The sequence below is a fragment of the Lates calcarifer genome, linkage group LG2 (genome assembly GCF_001640805.2).
Source record: "Lates calcarifer isolate ASB-BC8 linkage group LG2, TLL_Latcal_v3, whole genome shotgun sequence".
Lineage (NCBI taxonomy): Eukaryota > Metazoa > Chordata > Actinopteri > Centropomidae > Lates > Lates calcarifer.
Window position 1 is genome coordinate 28,479,719 of NC_066834.1, and position 20,142 is coordinate 28,499,860.

At 39.8% G+C, this 20,142-nt stretch overlaps 1 protein-coding gene and 1 long non-coding RNA gene across 2 annotated transcripts; one reads left to right on the forward strand and one right to left on the reverse strand.

The window, feature by feature from the left end:
- Nucleotides 1-335: 335 nt before the first annotated feature.
- irf8 (interferon regulatory factor 8) lies at nt 336-4,521 on the forward strand. Its single transcript, XM_018668050.2, has 9 exons — nt 336-489; nt 630-838; nt 1,330-1,513; nt 1,784-1,878; nt 2,124-2,181; nt 2,565-2,612; nt 2,739-3,131; nt 3,293-3,408; nt 3,551-4,521. The coding sequence occupies exons 2-9, from the start codon at nt 668-670 to the stop codon at nt 3,746-3,748; spliced, it is 1,263 nt and encodes a 420-aa protein (XP_018523566.1). The 5' UTR covers nt 336-489; nt 630-667; the 3' UTR covers nt 3,749-4,521.
- Nucleotides 4,522-12,624: 8,103 nt separating this feature from the next.
- On the reverse strand, nt 12,625-17,773 carry LOC108877742 (uncharacterized). Its single transcript, XR_001960147.2, has 2 exons — nt 17,722-17,773; nt 12,625-14,631 (listed from the first exon to the last, which is right to left on the reverse strand). It is a non-coding gene; the product is annotated as an uncharacterized LOC108877742 (long non-coding RNA).
- Between the last annotated feature and the right edge of the window lie 2,369 nt (nt 17,774-20,142).

Consider the following 20,142-nt stretch of genomic DNA (forward strand, 5'->3'; position numbering starts at 1 on the left):
AATCAACCCTCCTCACCCTCACACAGGCAGAAGGCTACTCTACCTGCAGCAACAACTCTGCTGAGGTTTCTCATCAGTGCTGCGTGGGTGTGGAAGGGGACGCGTTACTTTGGCGTGGAGCGCAGAAATCCCCCTCACAGCACGGAGTAACTTGTGACTCTCCGCGTTTGTTCAGCGCCCCACGTCTCCACGGCGTGGGCAGCGACTTTACAACTACTTGTGTCAGGCCATTTCTTGTAAATGCCCGCAGTTAGGAGAACAACACTTCCGCAATGGGCCGGCCTACAGAAACGTCAACGCACTCATTGGCCAGAGCGAAGTAGCGTTGTCAAATCATCTCCCAGCTATTTCATTCATAACACGGAGCACAATAAACTTGAAGGGTATGTGCCGGCGACAACTCACTTGATTAAATCTCAGGATAACACACTCACACACACACACACACACACACACACATACACACGGCCAAGAGCTCCTTACCTAACCGTAAGTGATTTTACTTTTGATTTCTAGTCTAGGTGAAAGTTATAAAATACCTCGATAAAAGGTGAATAATTAGAATATCTTGAAAATATCTTAAAAGTAAAGAGTAAAATTTTATAATGACTTTTATCCTCTTCATTTAGGTACAAGTAAACAAATCCAAGAAGTTTTCTCCATCAAGATGTCAAACTCGGGGGGTCGGAGACTGAAGCAGTGGCTGATGGAGCAGATCCAGAGTGGCCAATACTCTGGATTACAGTGGGAGGATGAAAGCCGCACTATGTTCCGAATCCCATGGAAACATGCAGGGAAACAGGATTATAACCAAGAAATAGACGCATCCATTTTTAAGGTTTGACAGCGCTCTTATAGTCCCATGAAAAAATCTCTGTAGGTTAGCCTGCTGTAGTTGGAGTTATGGTTTTACGCGGCGCTGCATTAAGACCAAAAGTTGATAAATACGTCGTGGTGGTTCTGTGTAGCGCTTCTTCAGGTGTGCTTCTTTAGTGTCCAAATGGAAATGATCCTTTAGTCCTTTAAATGTCATTGTTCTGACTTATTATTAGCATTAGCAACTTTGAACATGAACTAAATTGAATAATTTGCTTAATTTTAAAACAGTAAAAATATATGACCCTAGTAAAGCTTTAATGTTATTTTCACACAGTAGTTAAATTGTCATACATTCTGACCCAGTGCAGTAAAAGTTGATTGTAAATCAGATGTTCTTTCTTTCTTTTTGTTTGAAGGATGGTTAAAACAGTGGACCATGTTCATGTTTCCCTTTGTTCAGTGCTCAGCTTTTACAGTACAGTCCTTCATATTTTGGTTTTCCGTCCACAGGCCTGGGCTGTGTTTAAGGGCAAGTTTAAGGAGGGGGACAAAGCTGAGCCCGCTACATGGAAGACCAGACTCCGCTGTGCCCTGAATAAAAGTCCTGACTTTGAGGAGGTGACAGAGAGGTCGCAGCTGGACATCTCTGAGCCCTATAAAGTTTATCGCATTGTACCTGAGGAAGAGCAGAAGCGTGAGTTTGTGATATTTTGTTTTGTTTTTTTCAGTTAAAATCCAAATCATGTCTCTACTATAGTCTTCTTTGACATTTGAGCAACCGATGTCTTGAAATCCAGCAGTGATGACCTTTAGCTGATATCTAGCATATTGCAATCTGTAGATTATCATTAGAATTGCCAGTGAAATGCATGCTGCAGAATAGTATGAACAATGAGAGACACACTATGCAGCACTATGTTTGTACCATGAAAACAACCATAACATATTATTCTCTCACACACAGATGGTAAAACCTCAGTGATGGCCCTGGCAGCTACCACTAGCTCTGGTGATATCACTGACTGCAGCCCTGCAGAAATAGAAGAGCTCATTAAAGAGGTGAGACTACTTCTCACATTAAAACAGTAACTTAACCCCCCACCCCGTCATATCTGTTTCTAGACGCACTTTGCCTTCATTGCCACATTGTGTTACTTTTTTTTTTTTTAAATTCTGACCACACTCTGCTGTCTCCTCCAACACTTCTTGCACAGTGCATACACACCCTCCCACTTGATCTCCAAGACTATGAAGTGTACAAAGGTGTTGTGTTGACAACAAGCTTGTGTTGTTGTGTTTTGCAGGAAGAAGGCTGTAGCATCCAGGCCAGTCCAGAGTATTGGTCCCAAGGCAGCATCAATGGTAAGACCACTGTTTCTACATGCTCATTAATTTTAGCCATTCACAGTTATAACCGGTGCTGTTGCTCTGTTTGTCCAGGCATCTCTGCCTTTTGTCTCATCTCTCATCTAAGACTGTTAGTTCCGTCTTTGTGAGATATGAGCTTTAATGCCTTTGAAAATAACCACAGTGGAAAGCTCAGTAACAACTGTGGGTGCTAAATAGAGGTTATTTGCTTGTCTGTTGAATTCTGCAATGGAAGAATTGACTAACATCCTGTTGAACTTTGCTGACTAAGGTGATTATTTCTTTGGGAGATTGTGCTAGAGAAATGGTATTTCTGATGATGTGGCAAAATAATGACATGACACTGTGGTTGATTGTGTCCGCTTTGTAATTCGCAGCTTTCCCAGTGCATCAGGACCCTTTGCCATCAGGCACTATCAGCTCAGGTATTTATTTATTTTTTAATGAAAGTGTTGATATAACTGCAGATCTATAGTTAAGCATTGTTGGCATACTGAAACACATGACATATAACATGCAGGTCTTATTCCTCTACATGCTCTCCTCTCCAGCTTTCTCCCAGCTGATGATCAGTTTCTACTATGGTGGAAAGCTGATGCAGAACACACTGGTAACTCATCCTGAAGGCTGCAGGATTTCCCCACAACAGCACATAGGTCGTGGCGCCCTCTACAGTTCAGACAGCATGCAGAGCGTTCATTTCCCCCCCGCCGAGCTCATTGAGTACGACCGCCAGCGTCAGGTTACACGCAAGCTCCTGGGCCACCTGGAGAGAGGTGTGCTGGTCCGTGCCAACCAAGAGGGCATCTTCATCAAAAGGCTGTGCCAGAGCCGTGTCTTCTGGAGTGGGCTGGGAGAAGTGGGCTCACAGTACGGCCCCATGCCTTCTAAACTCGAGAGGGATGCTGTAGTCAAGATTTTTGACACAGGAAGGTTTCTTCAAGGTAAACCTTTATGTGTCCTCAAGTGTTTGAAAGCTAAAAAGAGTTGAAATCAATGCAAAGCACATATATTTCTTATAAATGCTTAAAGCAAACTAAATGATGATGTAGGATTGATAATTAAGATTGTGCAAACAGATGTTCATGGTCCTTTTATATTACAGCTCTGCAGCTGTACCAGGAGGGCCAGTTTCCTGCTCCTGATCCGACAGTGACTCTGTGTTTTGGAGAGGAGCTCCATGATCTCAGCAATGCCAAGAGCAAACTGGTTATTGTGCAGGTAAGACCAGTCAAGTCAAAACTAATTGAGAAACATAAATATATATATATGTATTTTCAAGAGTTTGGAGTCTTGACACCTTCTCAAGATAGAAAAAAACAATACTACAAATACTGTATATTGTCTCATCTCCCAATAACAGATCACTGTGGTGAACTGCCAGCACCTGCTGGAGGCAATGAACATGCGCCGCTCTCAGCCTTACTGCAACAACTCAAACCTTGACATGTCTGACGACGTGGCCTCTGACCAGATGGCCCGCATCTACCAGGACTTGTGCAGCTACAGTGGACCCCAGAGGCCAGCCTGCTACAGGGACAACATGCCTATCACCGCCTGAACTGTGAGCAGTAATTCACCTGACTAGAGTTCTTCAGCATATACAAAACAAAATGTACAACATATTAGGGACACTCCTTATGTTCCCGACACACACTGACAAGGTAAATTCACAAAGACGCCGGTATTACAATTGGTTTTGACTCTATAGCAGTCACAGAGGAGACACAGAGGAAGAGCAAAACTCTTCTAAGCTGCAGCTCAACATTAGGATGTCCCTAATATTTGTATATAAGCAATGTTTATATTAATATGTGTGCACACATAAACTAACACAAACTCTGTGTCTAACATCTGCTTTATTATTACAAGAGATTGTGGGAGAGATATCTCAGATATTACACACGAAGTGTTGGACAGTCCAAAGACTAGATTCATTCTGGTGACTTAATTAAAAAATCTTTTATACCTTTTATAAGACTTTTACTCAAAGCCCTGTATGACAACAGTTTGTTATATGTAGGCAATTTAGTTCTCACAACTGCATTTTAGTTCAGCATGCATAATCTTTTTTGTTTTTGTTTCTGTGGTTGAGTTGCTTCCTCATGTGATGACCATTTGGATGAGCAGAACAAATGAACATTTTGACAAGTATTGTGTACTCATGTAAATAATAGATCTGTACATGAGTTCATAAAAACTGCATGAAATTGTGTATGCAGTGTGGCATTATATTACAGATAGGTTTTACTATCAGACTGTTTTATTTGATCTTTATTTCATAATTTTTATAAACTGCTTTTCTAATAAAACAAAATATTTACTGAACAATCACATGTGTGTCTTGGCTCTGCACTTATACTCTAACAGAAGAATTACACAAGGATAACATACTCTGGCAACAACAAAAGTAAACCTGATGTTTGATGTGGACTACCCTCCTCATTTAAAAACAAGTCATTTTGCACATTGTCTACAGCCTATTTTCTGTCTGCTTGTTGCACTGCTTGAGTGACTTTATATCACGCTTGATGGATGAAACATTCAAATCTACAACACTGACTTAATGCCTGCACCATTACATCACATATAAAGTTCTAAATGTCATATGCATCATTTTTCCAACATTTTGCCCTAATTTAGTCCAGTTCACTAAGAACGTTGGGAGATATTTAGGATCTGGGTTATATTTTCAAAATATAACTCCTGTGGTTTGAACAACGCTTGGCTGCACAAAATACAAATGTCTGAGGGGTTACAGAGGTTAAAGCAAATTTTACATGAATCTACTATTTCTGCACTCTTAGAAAATGAAGTTAGAATATTAACTTGATCAGGAAAAGCTTAAAAAAGGCATTAGTAGTTTAGTCACTTCACTGATAATAACAAAGTACTTAGAGGGAATTCCTCCACTACTGAGCCTTTCATTTACTATGAAGACATACTTTTAATCACTGGTTTAGGAATGATGAAACTAAAACAATGAATGAAACTAAAAGAAGGATCTAGGATACCTATGACAGGGAAACTCTCAGACAAGTTCCATGCCATTTCTGCAATGAGTAACAAGAGAAAGGACAAGAAGAGAGCTGACCAACTAGTGCCAAAGGATTAAATGAGTCAGAAGGAGAGAATGACACCCCTTCTTCTTCTTCATCATGTCTCATAGAGCTGGTCATTAAAAAACAGGGGGCAGACGACAGTGTCATCTCACACGTCACGTTGGGTACATGGTGGCAATATATTGGCAGGGAAGTGCGTATAGCATGTTTGGGTTTATGTATTTAATCATTTGTAGATGAGCACACACAGACAAACGCACATACACATAACAACACACAAACAGAAATTTTCAGTTCCCCAATTCAAAAGACATGGGTTTCTAATGGTCACTGTAAATACTGCCACGCATACTGTACGTATATCACTACTGTAAACTGAAATACAAACTGAAAGAAAGTCTGCCTTTAGTGAAAATTGCCTGAAAGCCTAAAGGTTGACTAAAGAATAAATATGAACATACAAAAGGGAAACTAGTGCAAAAATAATGCAAAGAGACATAAAAATAAACATTATATTACATATTACATACAGATACACGATACGCTCCCTAACACAAAATTAACACCTCTTGTAGCCATATATGTTTAATTAGTTTTTTAGGAGAAAGGGCTGGGCAACTCAGTCAATTTATTGTTTGTTTTTTCCCCCTCAATGATAAAAAAAAAGCAATATTCGCTTTAATGACTCATAGATCAAAGATCACATAGTGAAAGAAATCATGTGCTCCTCATATGACAGCTCTGGATAAAACCTTTCACTTAAATTAGAATATTTAATAAATGGTTCACTGAGTAAAACCACAGGTGGAATATTGTGTCTCTGCGTGCGTGGGGGTTATGTGCGTGTATTCGAGTGTGTGGTTATCTATATGGGGGAGTTCTGTCTAAGTTCCGCAGAACAGGAACTTACTTCAAAAACTGTCACAGGAAACTGACTCTACCCCCACCCCACAAAGGCTGGATTAATATAATGTATTTATGATACACAAATACCTTGTAATGGTATATATTGTTTTGAACCTAACTCAATTTATTCACTAAGATTCTCTCAAAATTTCAGCAGGGAACTAACAAGGTGATCATTATTTAACCATGAAATTGAATTACTCTGTTTTTGATTGTTTGTTTGTTTTTGTTTTTTTTGTATGTTCTCTTTTACTCTAGTGTTAAGCACTTACTGTTACTACTACTGTTGCTCTGTTTTGAAAAGTGCTAAATAAAGAAATGTGTTGGTGTGTCAGTTTTAGTGTATTTTGAGAAATATGCTCATTCACTCTCTTGCTGAGAGTTAGCAGCCAGTTAGCCTGGCTTAGCACAAAGCCTGGAAACAGGAGGAAACAGATACTCACTGTACCAGCACCTCTAAAGTGAACCGTCAGATTTACACTTTTGTTCAGGTTAAAAAATAACTAATAGCTTACGTCTCTCACTGTAAATGTGTGTGATACATATGACAAATGTTTTTACCAGTTATTTAGCTTCATATCTTATCAGACAGAGGGGTACTCCATACACCACAAAGAGTCAGAGCTGTTTTCCTTATTATCAACAAATCTCATGACAAGATCAAAACCAACAATGAACTGTTCCTATTGACTAGGATTGGCGCTGTAAGAAAAGCCTAAAATGTCTTACTTTTCCATGTGTTAAAGCTCTGTTTGTTGCCCAAAACCCACTAAAAACACATTTCTGTGCCACACTGCTGTGCTGGCTGACATGTTCCTTCATTATGAAGAACATGACCACTGTAGTTCATTTTGAGTCAGTCCCACATTTGCCACCCTGCTGCTGAAAATACTATTTACTTCTGTTTGAGCAATGTATGCTAAAAACTACAGTGCCCAGCTATTTTAGCAAATCATTTAACCTTTTTTTAAAAGTGTAAATCAGACTAATGTTGGTTTAATTTTTTTTGACACACACACACACACACACACACACACACACACACACACATATATATATATATATATATATATATATGTAGGCAACCTTATGGTGACTAAAAACTTCTACTATTACTTCACTTGTGTATTTCCACTTTGGGAGACTATAAACTTTTACCTTATGCTATTACAACAGGAAATATTGTAATTTGTACCTCACAATGTTCATCTGAAACCTCTAGATATAGTCTTTGCAGGTTACATGAAATGAAAGGCATGGGATGAGCTCATATTTTTAGCAAGCCAGCAAAAATGTGATGTTGTTAAACCAGAGGATTAAAATACTGTGATATGTTTTTCTGCTGGTCAATCACGAGGTGCAGATATGAACGTTCCACAGACCCGGGGATGCCTGTGTGAGGGGAACCATTTTTCAGAAATAGTGCTTTTACTTCTAATCCTCAGTTTCTTGGAAATGCTCCTTTACTTTTACTTAAGTTAAATTTTGAAAGTAGCTATATTGTATTATGGCACTGACACTTTTACTGAAGTACTGGATTGGATTTTTTCCACCTCTGCAGGGTGTATGACAGGAGGAGAAGGAGGCACATGCTTGTGTGCATTTCTGCTAACTGAGACTCTTTTCTGCTCCCATTTTCAATGTCTGCAATGTGGTTCTCTTTGTATTGCAACATCTCTTTGTGGCGTCTGAGGCTTCCCACAATAAACCATTAGAGACAAGTGACAAACAGAATTGATGTTGCCAACATACGTAACCATGGCCATCTGCTAAATAACATTTCAATCTAAAGTCTTTTACAATAGACACTTAAAGGAAGAAGCATGTATTTCGCGAAAAGCAGCGCTTCAAGGAAATCAAAAGAGGAATAACTGTAAATGGAGAGCTTTTCCAGATAAATTAAAGTCTTTGTGTTGTTTTCCCCTTTTTTTTCTTCTTTTTTTTTTTTTGGTTTCCGGATTTATCCATATTGCTGACTCCTCAGTCCTTTCAAGAGCTTGGTTGTATGCTCAGCACTGACCTTTCGTTTATGCTGTTGTTGCTTTCCACTCAAATCATCACAAGTTCTAATAAAAAAAAATGCCTTCACGCACACACAGACACACACACACACACGAAGCATTTTGTAAATCTAAAAGAAGTCTTTAATCATTTAAGTGAGTGCAATTATAGGGCTCATCAATGCCATACCAGGTGAATGAGAAAAAATATATGCAAACAGTACCCCGGCGGGAAGTTGTGATTTACAGGTTGTATTATGCAAGCAGTGGCGTTGAAGGCGTTGGTGGTGTCTCTGGGGACAATGCTGGTTTAGAATCAGTGTGGGTGAGATGAGAATAGGCATCCAGAGAGGAACTGGGAGCGCACTGAGGACGCTGTCAGTGGAGACACAGGTGGATGGGGAGCCCACATCCTGGGACGCAGGGAGAAAGCCACCTAACCACACATGTTGTGTACACACATGCACACACACTATGCTCGCCACTGATCAAGGATCATATCCTCTAATCAGTATCAGTTCATGTCCTTCAAACCAAAGGTCCCTGAGGCCTCTCACCTATGGAGGTCTTCTTCAGGGTTAGCTGTTCATTTCTTTCAGATGAAGAACTGTGAAATTATTGTAATATACGAGTACTTTAGATCTTACATCAACGTCTATGCTGAAGGCAATAGGAGAGGTTTAAAGAAACGAATAAATGAAAATGGGAAATAGTGTGTTTTGGCAGGAAGCATTTAACATGTAAAAGTGAAGAGGAGGAAGTTTGCTGTTTTACAAGAAAGTTGTTTATTGTAACCTGCCACCAGTTTCAAAGTATTTAATATCAATATCAATCTGCCTTTCCTCTGTGCACATAGTCTTACAGCTTTAAACATTTGATTAGCCAGTGGTCAGGACCAAAGTAGCACAAAGGTTGTCTTTGTAGCAAGTTTTCTAAGAAAGCTTTTATTTGAATGACTCACATGTGTCTGATCTCACAGGGATTTATGTCAGCAGCTAACATTTATCATGTTCAAAGTAAACACTGGTCAAATCAGTAAACAGATGAAGTAATAATGTTGGAATAAATGACATGTAAACTGTATACAAAATCTAAAGTGACAACAGACATGGATTTAAAGTTACTTTTAAGACAGGATACTGGGTTGACAGCTGAAAAATTGCATCAGTCAGTGTCCTGGTTGCTGCACTCTTTGACTAGAGTGATCCCTGACCGCCTGATCTGTCTCTGGACAGGAAACACAGGAAGTAGCCCAGGAAGATGATCCAGCATGCAACTTCTCCCCCAAAAAGAGGAACAGCTGACATGAAGGCCTGTCGTGGTGAAGATTTAGACAATTAAAACCATTTGTAAGCTTTGGTTTATGGGAGTGAAACATGAATGGGAGGGAATCCACCCTGTTGTGGTGAGAATAGCATTAAATGTTTGGAAATGTGTTTTCAGTTTTAGATCAGAGGAAACACACCGTTTACAGTTCTTTTTTTTTTGTTACAATTGCTAACTCACATTTCTCTGTAGTGAGTTCACTTTTTCAGAACTATTCACACAGTCAGCACAGCAACAGTCAGCGTGGACCGAACTGTCACTTTTCATTACTTTGCAACCACCACCAGAATCCATTTTGGCTTTTGGTGGCATACTGCTGTAAAAGCTCTTTCATATATGTTCAATACCCAAAACATAACACAAAATGACTACTACATACTGCTACATCTACAACTAAAAAGATGTGGAGAGGGAACAAATTAGAGTGAACATTGTGTAACGTGATAATATCCTGGGATGGGTGTGTTTCACAGCCCATCCCAGGATATTATCACGTTTTCCTCCCACCCTCCTACCCTCTATTCCTCAACCCCATAAAGGAATTCCTTTCCTCACAGACGTGTTAAGTTTATTATCATCAGAACCACAATGATCAAATGCTCTTGGATACAATTAATGTTGGATGTCTGTGAGTATCTGCAGAAGTTTGCCTGAGGGATCAGGCTGCAAAGAGATTCTTTCCCAGGTGTATTATAAGAGAGAACATAGGGTGTGATGTGAATGAGAACTGGCCAAATGCAGAAGACGGGGTTTCTGTATCTGTAGCTTGTATCAGTAAGCTATATATATAGTGAATATGTATAGTTCTATATTGCACCACTGGAATTAATTTCATTTTGTGCACTTGGCATAATTCCAGCATATTTTAGCATTTCTGATTTATTTCTCTGACATATTCTATACGGCTGCACTGTCTGTGCTTTAAAGAAATGTCATTCTTTTTGCTGTAATGGAACCTTGGCCAGGTAAATACAGTGAATAAATAAAAGACATGTCAAAGACAATAGTGATCCATCTTGTAATGCTTCTTGTTGTTAGTGTTCTTTGGTGTGGTACAATAAAAACTGTGAATACATCCCAGTATTTTGGACCCAGTATTTTGAAGACAGACCCTTAACTCAGACATGAAACACCTAGGGTGCAGTACATCATCTATTTACACTGAAATACTCATACATTGTTTATAACTAACATCCGTGCACGGTGTACTTCTGTTTCATGTTCAAGTAAAACAAAACTTATCAGAAGAAAAAAGAAGGTGATGGATGCTGAGGTGGAGGGGAAGACCAGGGTGTGGTGACAGTCCCTGGGGAACCAGTACCAAGGGAGCATGAGAACTTAATTGACAGCTCACAGCTTAGCGCTCATGGTGTGTGTGCGTACATGCAAAGCATTGAAGTGACGGGATGTGGGTAGCCAGAAAGGTGATAGTTGTGAGGGAACAGACAGATACCTGAGAAACAGAATGACTGCTGTCTCACCCAACAGATTTAGAAAAATACTCATCTGAAAAAGATAAAAGATACTTACGCTCCCTAACAAATATTACTAATGTTTTATAACATTTTTGTTTATTACACACCAAGAGACTGCCACAAACATTACTTGCACCAAAACATTAGACATTATTTTTTTGTACACTTCCTTAATAGTCTGTTATTGTTTGCATTTTTATAGGATAATTTTTTTACTTATTGATTGAGGAACAAAACCTTTGTGGTTTGAAACCGTGTTTCTAACTATATCATTAAACCGACTTTATAAGTCACATTGATTACACAACCTTTTTCTGAGTAAGAAGCCACACGCTGGCCAGACAGCAGGTGCTGCTGGGATGGAGACTATTTAAAGTTGCTCTAAAATGGTTCCAGTACAGCTGAAGGAGCCCATGAGCCAATATGCCTGTAGACCACATGCTTTAGTAGAAAGTACGGTGACAGTACATACTTCCCCCTTTGAAATACCAGATTCCAAACATGACCATCACATGACTGAGGTGGAATTACCTGTTAATGCAGTATTAATATTAATCATGATTCATTCACTGAATGTCTTTAGTTAATTTCAGTCATTTGGAAACTATGCCGTGCTGTGTTTCTATGGATTACAGGTTGCCTAATGATGTGGAGCTCTACTAAAAATGTTTACAAAATGAGGATTGTTGGAGGGAAACTTAAAAGTAAATCTAGCAGACGGGAGAAATTGTGAACAATTTGCATGTTTAAAAGCAGCAACCCGATGAGGGGTTCAAATGTATTTTTGTCACAAGATTTGCATGTTACTGTGCTCTGCTGTGCCCCTGTCGAAGGACAGAAGCGGTACTGGTCTCAGCCAACCACTGAAGCAGATCTTGTATGGCTAGTTAACCATGATGATTTGCACAGTTTGCAGCTCACATCAATAGAGAATGCGCAAGGGGAAAATCCTACTTATGTAACTTAGGGCAAAAAAGAAAGGCTCATGTCATAAGAGTGCTCAAAAGGATGAGAAGGAAATAGTGAAACTTATAAGAAAGAGGAAATGGCATATTGTTGGTAGACGAGCTATTACTGAAGGACGAAGATCGTTTGTGATATTATTTCTTATTTTCTTTTTACTGTGTTTTCGCTTTAGGTTTGTAGCACTAAATGAAAGGCAGGTAAGCTGGACAATTACCACACCAATCAACTACAGCTTCTTATTGCCATCTAGTGGCAACATCAACGCACTTCATTGCATTTTTTATACATGTTGGTTAAAGGTTATGGCAAAGCACTGTTCCCTGAAATATATATTTCAAACCACATGTAAGCACACAAAAGCCCTAACTCAGTTCACAGAAGTACTGAACTATTTCTCATTATGTTTAAGCTGTTTTTTTCAGATTTCACAGTTGGATGTCCTCATTACTAGGCTAATCATACTATGAACACTTGGAAAATCTGTGGTATCCAGTGTCTTAATGATACAAGCTGTGAGATGGAGACTACATTTTAGCCATGCCAAAAACATATGTTCATTTTCCCCTAAATGCTGCCTTTGTGCCACTGATAACAAACAGGTTCTGGCTCTACTTGGCAGTGTTGCTCATCTTGACGCACACACCACAGTCAATTCCATTCCCTCATTTTCCAAAGTGATTCCATCAGGAAAAGCAGATCATATCTGTTTACAAGCTCTCTGGGCAAATTGTTTATTTGTTATTTCTGCTACATTTAAAACCAAGAGAGGTCACACACGTGACCGCCACAATTATAGATATTTCCTTGCAATTGCCCTGCAGAATATTTTGCACACAAACTTTGTATCATGATTCTAACTATGATAATGATATTTAGACATGTGGCTCAAGCATATGACACAATAAAAAAAACATCTTTACTTGCAATGATTTTGCATAGTCTGCAACAAGCATATATCTTATAGCCTTGGTGTGACTATTCTCAGAGAGGCTTATGATGTGTTTATTCAGTATTGCTTTTTCAACTTGACCACCGCACTCTTCTCTTTCAGTCATGTCTGTTGTTGTTTCAACAATTACAGTCGAGCACAAAAGGAAAGCAAACAGGAAAAAATAGATAAGGCACGAGGTTGTTGCAGTCAAAAGAGACTGAAGAGTCTCAGTGGAGACTGTTAAGGGAAAGTCATTGGGGAGATACACACATTAACTAAGGTTGTGGTCTCTGTGGTGGAGGATACTGATGTCTGATCTTATCTGAAAACAAGTCATCATATAAAACTCCTTATGGTTTAGTATTAAAGTCATTGCATTCATGCTTCTGAAGGCAGAATCATTTGTGTTCCCAGAAGATTTACTGATTTCTGCTGACATTTCTTCCCCAAAATGCATATGTTGAATTTTGGGAATAAAATACTGAAGTAGTTTAGATACCATGTTCTGGAGAGTGATCTGCAATTGTTTAATGTGCTTTCCTGTCTTATTCCATTTACTTTAAATGATGAGCTACACAAGCAGATGGTGGGCAAGCCCTGTACAGCTCCAGAGATGTCTGCCTGAGTGTTTATGTGGAATGTTTAGAAACTCTTTTTATTACTGAGTCACTCAAGGCATGACAGGCAAAATTCTTTCTCTCTCCCTCTCCACTCTCTGTCACACACATTTACAAGACCGTCCACATTGAGCTTAACGATGATCTCTACCTCATCTACACCCAATTACTCACAGACCCTAATTGAATACTTGGCAGAGAGCGCCGGTGGTGATGGCGTGCACTGAGCTAAGGAATCATCAGTCTTGGTCACTGGCCCCCATTAGGTAGCCTGAGTGACCTATGATGTCATTATGTAGCAAAGTTGAAGGATCTAGTGGACAGCGTGTCTCATAATGAAGATAGTGCTCATGCTTTTTTTTGTGTGTAATCACATTGATTTTAGAGTCGAACTCTAGCTCCAGCTTGACCACATGTCCACTTCATGGCTATGTGAGAAAAGTAGTTTAAGTTGTTTTTCAGTGTTATTTTGAGCATGAAAATGAGAGAGTTCCTTCAAAGTTTGGGGATGTGAGAGTACCTTTTGTGGTTTGAACAAGCATGTTTTCATGAGCGAGGGGCTTTTTTTCTTTTCTCACGTGGAAAGAGGTTTTCAGTTATATTTTGATGTTGCAAAACATTGAAGATACAGTGTGAACCAGCAGATCAAGATGGTGAAACTTTCTTGTACCCCGGCAAAGGGTCATAGCTGCGTCCATCCGGAGAGAACAAATGCCGATGACACTACTCATGAAATGCTTTTATAGCTCCCACTCACAGATACAATCACATTTACATTCAACATCAGGTCATTGTGTGTATCATCCTGTCATCAAACCTACTATTGACAAGGACTATGGGTGAATGTATATGAGTGTGCAAATGAGTTTTAGTCCTCAGTACAGTGCAATTCTGTGGAATTTGGTGAGGGGACAGCTGTGGCTGATGATTTACTCCACCTCTCCATAAAGCTCGGCCAAGGCAGCAGAGCTCTTAGCCTCTTTGTCGCATCCTGGATTCAGGAGAAAATGAGCGCGGAGCAGAGGCGAGGACCTGGTCCGCCCTTCAGCCTCTCCCAGGGGGTGAATTACGATTTCCCGAGTAAAGCTGAACCCAGGGAAACAGTCTGAACGGTCATCCATCAGCCTGGGTGTCTGCATCCTCCTGAACAATGTGTGACCCCTGGGCGCAAAAGAGGGTCAGAAGAGGGGTGACTTCCACCTTCACACACATACACACGTATCACAAACATATTCACACACATGGCACTTACACATGCTGCCCTGCAGTAAAAGGACTGCAGGGTAAACCATCATGGAAGAAAAAAATCACACTAGATGACTGAATTAAATATATACATACATACATTAGTTTTATTTTTATTATTCCATTATTAGTATTAATGATATATTAATGTATATATAATTATATATATTTCTGTGCTCTGTTGTGCCCCATCATTGTTTCTGTATTAATATTATATCACTGTTCTATATAGAGAATTAAACTGTACCTTAAATGAAATAAACAATAATTCTAGTCATAAAGAGAAGAATAGCAAATGCATTCAATTAGGTTATCTGATTCTCTAATCTATTTTATGTGTTTTTTTCCCCTCTCTCTCTCTCTTTTTTTATTTTTTTTTTGTAAAAATCCTTATAGAGATTTAGTTCCCTGTTTTTTTTGTCATTGTGATGGCTTTCTTTTTCATTGCAACATATTTTTACTTGAGGCAGCAATTACAAGTTTAAAGTGCCCTAAGTCTCTCAAGTGCTGTCTAGTCTTGCAAAATTAATGAACTCTACAATTCACCAAAATGGAAAAGAATAAACGCTTTTGCTTGTGATTCATGTTACAAAAAACTCACCCAGTGCGTCATTATACTTACTCGTCAGGCAGAAGGTAAAGACTGCGCCATTGCTGTGATCTTAATGTATAAAACTAATGAACACACAATGAGGCCTGGTTATATATATAATATATCCTGGTGCATGATACCTACTGATGACCCCGGCACCACAATGAATTGATCATCTATTGGTCTGATGGTTGTTAAACTCGGCTGGTAGTGGGAAGGTTTATGGTGCTCTGTAGACCGAGTGGCAGTATGTGGAGGGATGGGATCTATCCGTATCTCTGTCTGGGATCCTGACAGCTCTGGCTTTAGTCTGCACCCAGACCTCCTACATGCATGTCTCACTGTTTACTGCCCCCTGCCTCACGCTCCTCCCTCTCTACACATCTATCATTTCAGCTGGACCACACACACATGTATGACATACACAGATACATACACACACATACACATACCCTAAAATGTCAGGGTAAAGGTGATTATCTCTTGATTTAACCTGAAACAAAGTCTTCATCCTAAGCCAAACCTGACCATAACCCCTCTCCTTTCCTAAATTTGACGGAACTTTTTAACTGAAACTTAAACTAGCCTTTTTAAAAAGTTAAGATGAGAAAATATGGCCTCAGTCTTGGAAAAATATCCTAACAGGCTCCCCCAGCACAGATGTGTCATAGGGAGACAGATTGGAGCTCATTCCACTCGCAATTTCCTGTAATAAAAGAGCTGTTTGAGATGATGAGCTCTGAGCAAACTGATGCCAGCCCTTGATACCTGGACACCTGGGAATTCTGCCCATGTCTGACGCCAGAAAATGTTGTCAACACGCTGTCATTGATGGCCATTTACTGGATCATATGAAGTTAATTGCGGTTAAAAGCTTCACATTATATGTGGTGCCCAGACCTCATTTACAGGATGTACGGTGTCAAAAGAACAAATTCTTATGTGTTAATTGATGGTATTAGCGTTTCTGCACATGTATGAGGATTTATGTGTGTGTTTGTTTGTGTGTGAGCAGGGAGCTGCTTCTCCCTCTTTGTTGCCAGAAAAAGGGGAGATTGTTAAGGTCTGCTCAAAAAGGAAGAACACCCCTCTCTCAGCAAATCCACCTTACATTTCCTGTCTTGCGCTGTCCATCCATCATTAATCAGACTGACTGCAGCTCCCTGCACACTCTAACCATAACCCTACTTCTAACCCTTAAACCCAACCTTCGTTCCACTCTCACCTTTCCCACATTAACGGACTTCCTGGGAGAGCTGGAACCACATTTTTCTCATCTCCTCTCTCTCTTTCTCAGGAAATGACTTCTATCTCTGGCTGCATGCATACTTGCATGATATTTTTCTTTTTTTCTTCTCGCAGTCCACTAACCCTTATGCACTGTGAGAGCATCCATCTGTTTGGCTGGGGAGTAGCGATCCTCTGGATTATTTACACCTCTTATTCAGTGTAAGAGTGTGAGATAGTGGAGGGTGGAGGACATTTCTTGGAATAAGAAGTGTTTTATTCCCTTCTCTGCTGTCATGCATACAGTGGTACTAAAGAGAATGCAGTATATGGAAACCATGCCATAGTCATAGTCTGCCATAGTCTGTATGAATTCTCATCTTAATCCACATAGTATCATTGGGATATTTCACTCAGGACTGAAGTACCAACCCACAGGCCAGCATTGCAGTCTATAGCACTAGTGTGACTGAAAATACAACAGCAACATCTCCTTTTGGAAACAGCATCTCAGTTACTCAAGAAAACACTGTCAGCAGTTTTCAGACTATTTCTTCAGTATACAGTAGTTACAAGGAAAATGGTTAACTTCATTTTCTGCTGAATTATTATTTATCATTTAGAGTAAGAATGGGGACACTCTCTGGAAAGGCATGTTTTAGTGGAGAAATGTTAGAGCTGATATATCCAATCCTGAGCACATAAAATCAAACCACCAGTACAGTTAGACATTACTATGGGTAAATGAGAAAACTTTTTTTCCTTGTAATTTGCACGAAACAAACTAAATAAACAATAGTTTTTGGTATACCATTTTACTCTGTGACTGTTTCTCTCTTATGAAATTGAGACACAACATATGACACAACAACTCTGTGTGTGTGTGTGTGTGTATAAAAGATCTCTGTGTTTTCTTTTTTTCAGTCTCAGAGGGATTACCAGAGCCAGTAGATTGCTGTCTTACATGAGCATTAGCACCAGGTCACACAGACAGGATGTTGATAACATCCTGCAAACTCCACCTCTCTCCCTCTCTATCTTTTTCTTTCTGACTCCCTCCACCTTTGCATGTACAGACCAGACAAGGATTCATCATTAGAAAACAACTGCATCAATATGCTTACAAACAAAGGTATACTTTGTAATATTTATCTGACTGATCACAGAAATAATCCTGAGATACTCACTGCTTTGCTGAATCATCCGGTGTCATTAATTTCTGATCCCACTCACTCTTGCAGATGACACTCAGTTTTTATTAGGAAATGTTAGGAAAACCCACCATTGGTTAAGACGTAGTTTCACTCTGACTGTTTACACTACGCATATACTCCCATGTAATTCAAATAATTGGATTTTAACATAGCAATGCCATATTATACCTATTATACCTCCTTACATTTAGAAAACCTTCTGGTCCAACAAAGTCACATATCTATTGGGTATCAGCTGGTTTCAACTCTTCATTGAAACTACAATGAGAGAGGTATTCAGACCCAAGACTCCATGTCTTTTGTGATGGATATTCTAAATATCTTGTGCATCACATTATGCCACACAAAAAACTTTTTTTGCTAGATGATCTGCTGTTCCACATTTCACTGTGTCACAGTGACACCCACAGTGCCAGCAACATTTGGTGGCACCAGTGGAGTCCCAGTCAAAGCTAATTAATCTGGACGGCTCAAGCCCCTTGTCGGGTCCCGGGCCTGTAGGCAGAAACTTCTGGGCCTGATTACAATACTGTCACAGAATGACAGATGAAGGTTCTAAGGAGCTCTATCTTTAGCTCTGGGTATGGCCTCCACTACTCAAGCCTCCACTTGGCTCTTAGGGGAAGGATGGAGGGATGAGGAGGAAGGGAAAGACGGAACAGCAGACTAAGAGTGAAAATAAGTCATTACATGGGAAGAAAGTCACCTATGTTATGGCAAGTGGTGCTGTTTTACCAAAAAGAGTTATTGGAGCAAGCAGATGTGAGGATAGCAGAAGAAAGCCACTTAAAGTACAGCAATGTGCAGAAGAAATTCCTTAATTGTAGCTTTAAGTATCAATAGTGAGGAATTTCTATGCATGTCTACAGGGAGAGTGTCTTGTGTGTCCTCACTCCCTACCACTGACACAGTTGTGTTGCTGTCTGCCGAGAAGACAAAGCAGCATTTACCCAGACCTCCCTCTGTCTGTCAGCCTCCCCTCTCAGGGCTCTGTTGGTTTAACCCTGGTGGGCAGCAGGCAGGCCTGACAGCACCCAGACACAATCATGTGATTTACGGCGCGCTCTGAGAGTGGAGAGGAGATGACCACTCAGATTTGACCCCTGCCGTCTTATCAGCCACTCATCAAGAAGTAGGAGAACACTCAGACTTATTGTCTTTTACTCATCCATACCATGACCAATGGCAGCATTGACTGTGGTTAGTCATAGTTGTTAGTTTGGTAGTAGTTGTAGAGATAAAACTTAATATACATTTTTTTAAATCTCCTCAGTTAATATCTCTTTAATGTTTTAAGTTAAAATCAGCACTCATCAGTGATGTGCAGATACTCATAAATGTAGTAACATTTAACACCGGTGGTTTCCATTATTTTTTCTATAATTTATTTAACTGGATCAGTGTTTCCTCTCTGTGCAGCACAGCTTGGAGGCCCAATTCTCAGTCATACAGTCTGATTCTGGTTTGTCATTTCACCGCTTCTGCATTTACGTGGATTTAATATTTTAGCAACAATATCAAATGCGTGGCCTCTCATGTCTTTGGGATTAGAGTAATGACTGTGTGCCAGTGGGAGTTGAATGTTTTTTGAGTGATGGCGCTGATTTTTCTACTTTGCAGTGCAGTCTCTATCCTGTAGGGGGAGTCCTGCACAATGCTATAAAACCAAAGGAATGTCCATAATCCACAGCACCTCATTTAAGCAGACTTGGAAATCTACAGTGGCTCATCACCAAGACCCCCTCAGTTAAATACTAGTCATGACATAAAATCAGGAAATACGTATTCAGAAATTAATATCTAAATACAGAGTAGAGACATTTGAAACATATTTTGCAAACCTGTCTAAAATTAGGGCACACTTTAATGATGTGAAATCTGCGTTAATTCAACCATAGTTGATATTATACATATACCTGGTGATTCCTTTTCCAACCCAAAGAAAAAGAAACATTTTTCCACAGAGTTCACCACAGAACATCTTTCAAAACAAGCACTGGGCTGGGTTTAAGGTGATGTAAACACAGATCTATTTCTGTGGCTATGACACACCGTGGTTTCTCTGGAAAGGGAACAGCAGCCTAACATTACAACAAAGGAAGGCCACACAGACGGCAGTGGTTTGAGCATCTCCCTGGATCCAGACATGGACAGATGGACAAATAAAGGGACAGAGGGAAAGACCATTATCGTGGCCAAGTACAATCAATGTACAGAAATATGATAGGCTTATGTCTTAAACCCCAAACGTTAGACTGCATGCTTATTTATAGGCAAAGTCACAAGTGGACTTGGAAATGAGCTACTGTGTATTCAATTAACTCTTTATATACTTAAGAGGTTGGTGGCCATTGCCAATGTCGGTTCAAGCTCTGTGGAGATCCCAGTGGATAA

Excerpts from the sequence above, each read along its gene's own strand:
- irf8 (XM_018668050.2), top strand. The coding sequence starts at position 668 with ATGTCAAACTCGGGGGGTCGGAGACTGAAGCAGTGGCTGATGGAGCAG. Across the intron at positions 839-1,329 it reads TAGACGCATCCATTTTTAAG|GCCTGGGCTGTGTTTAAGGG; the intron begins GTTTGACAGCGC and ends TTCCGTCCACAG. Across the intron at positions 2,182-2,564 it reads GTCCCAAGGCAGCATCAATG|CTTTCCCAGTGCATCAGGAC; the intron begins GTAAGACCACTG and ends TGTAATTCGCAG.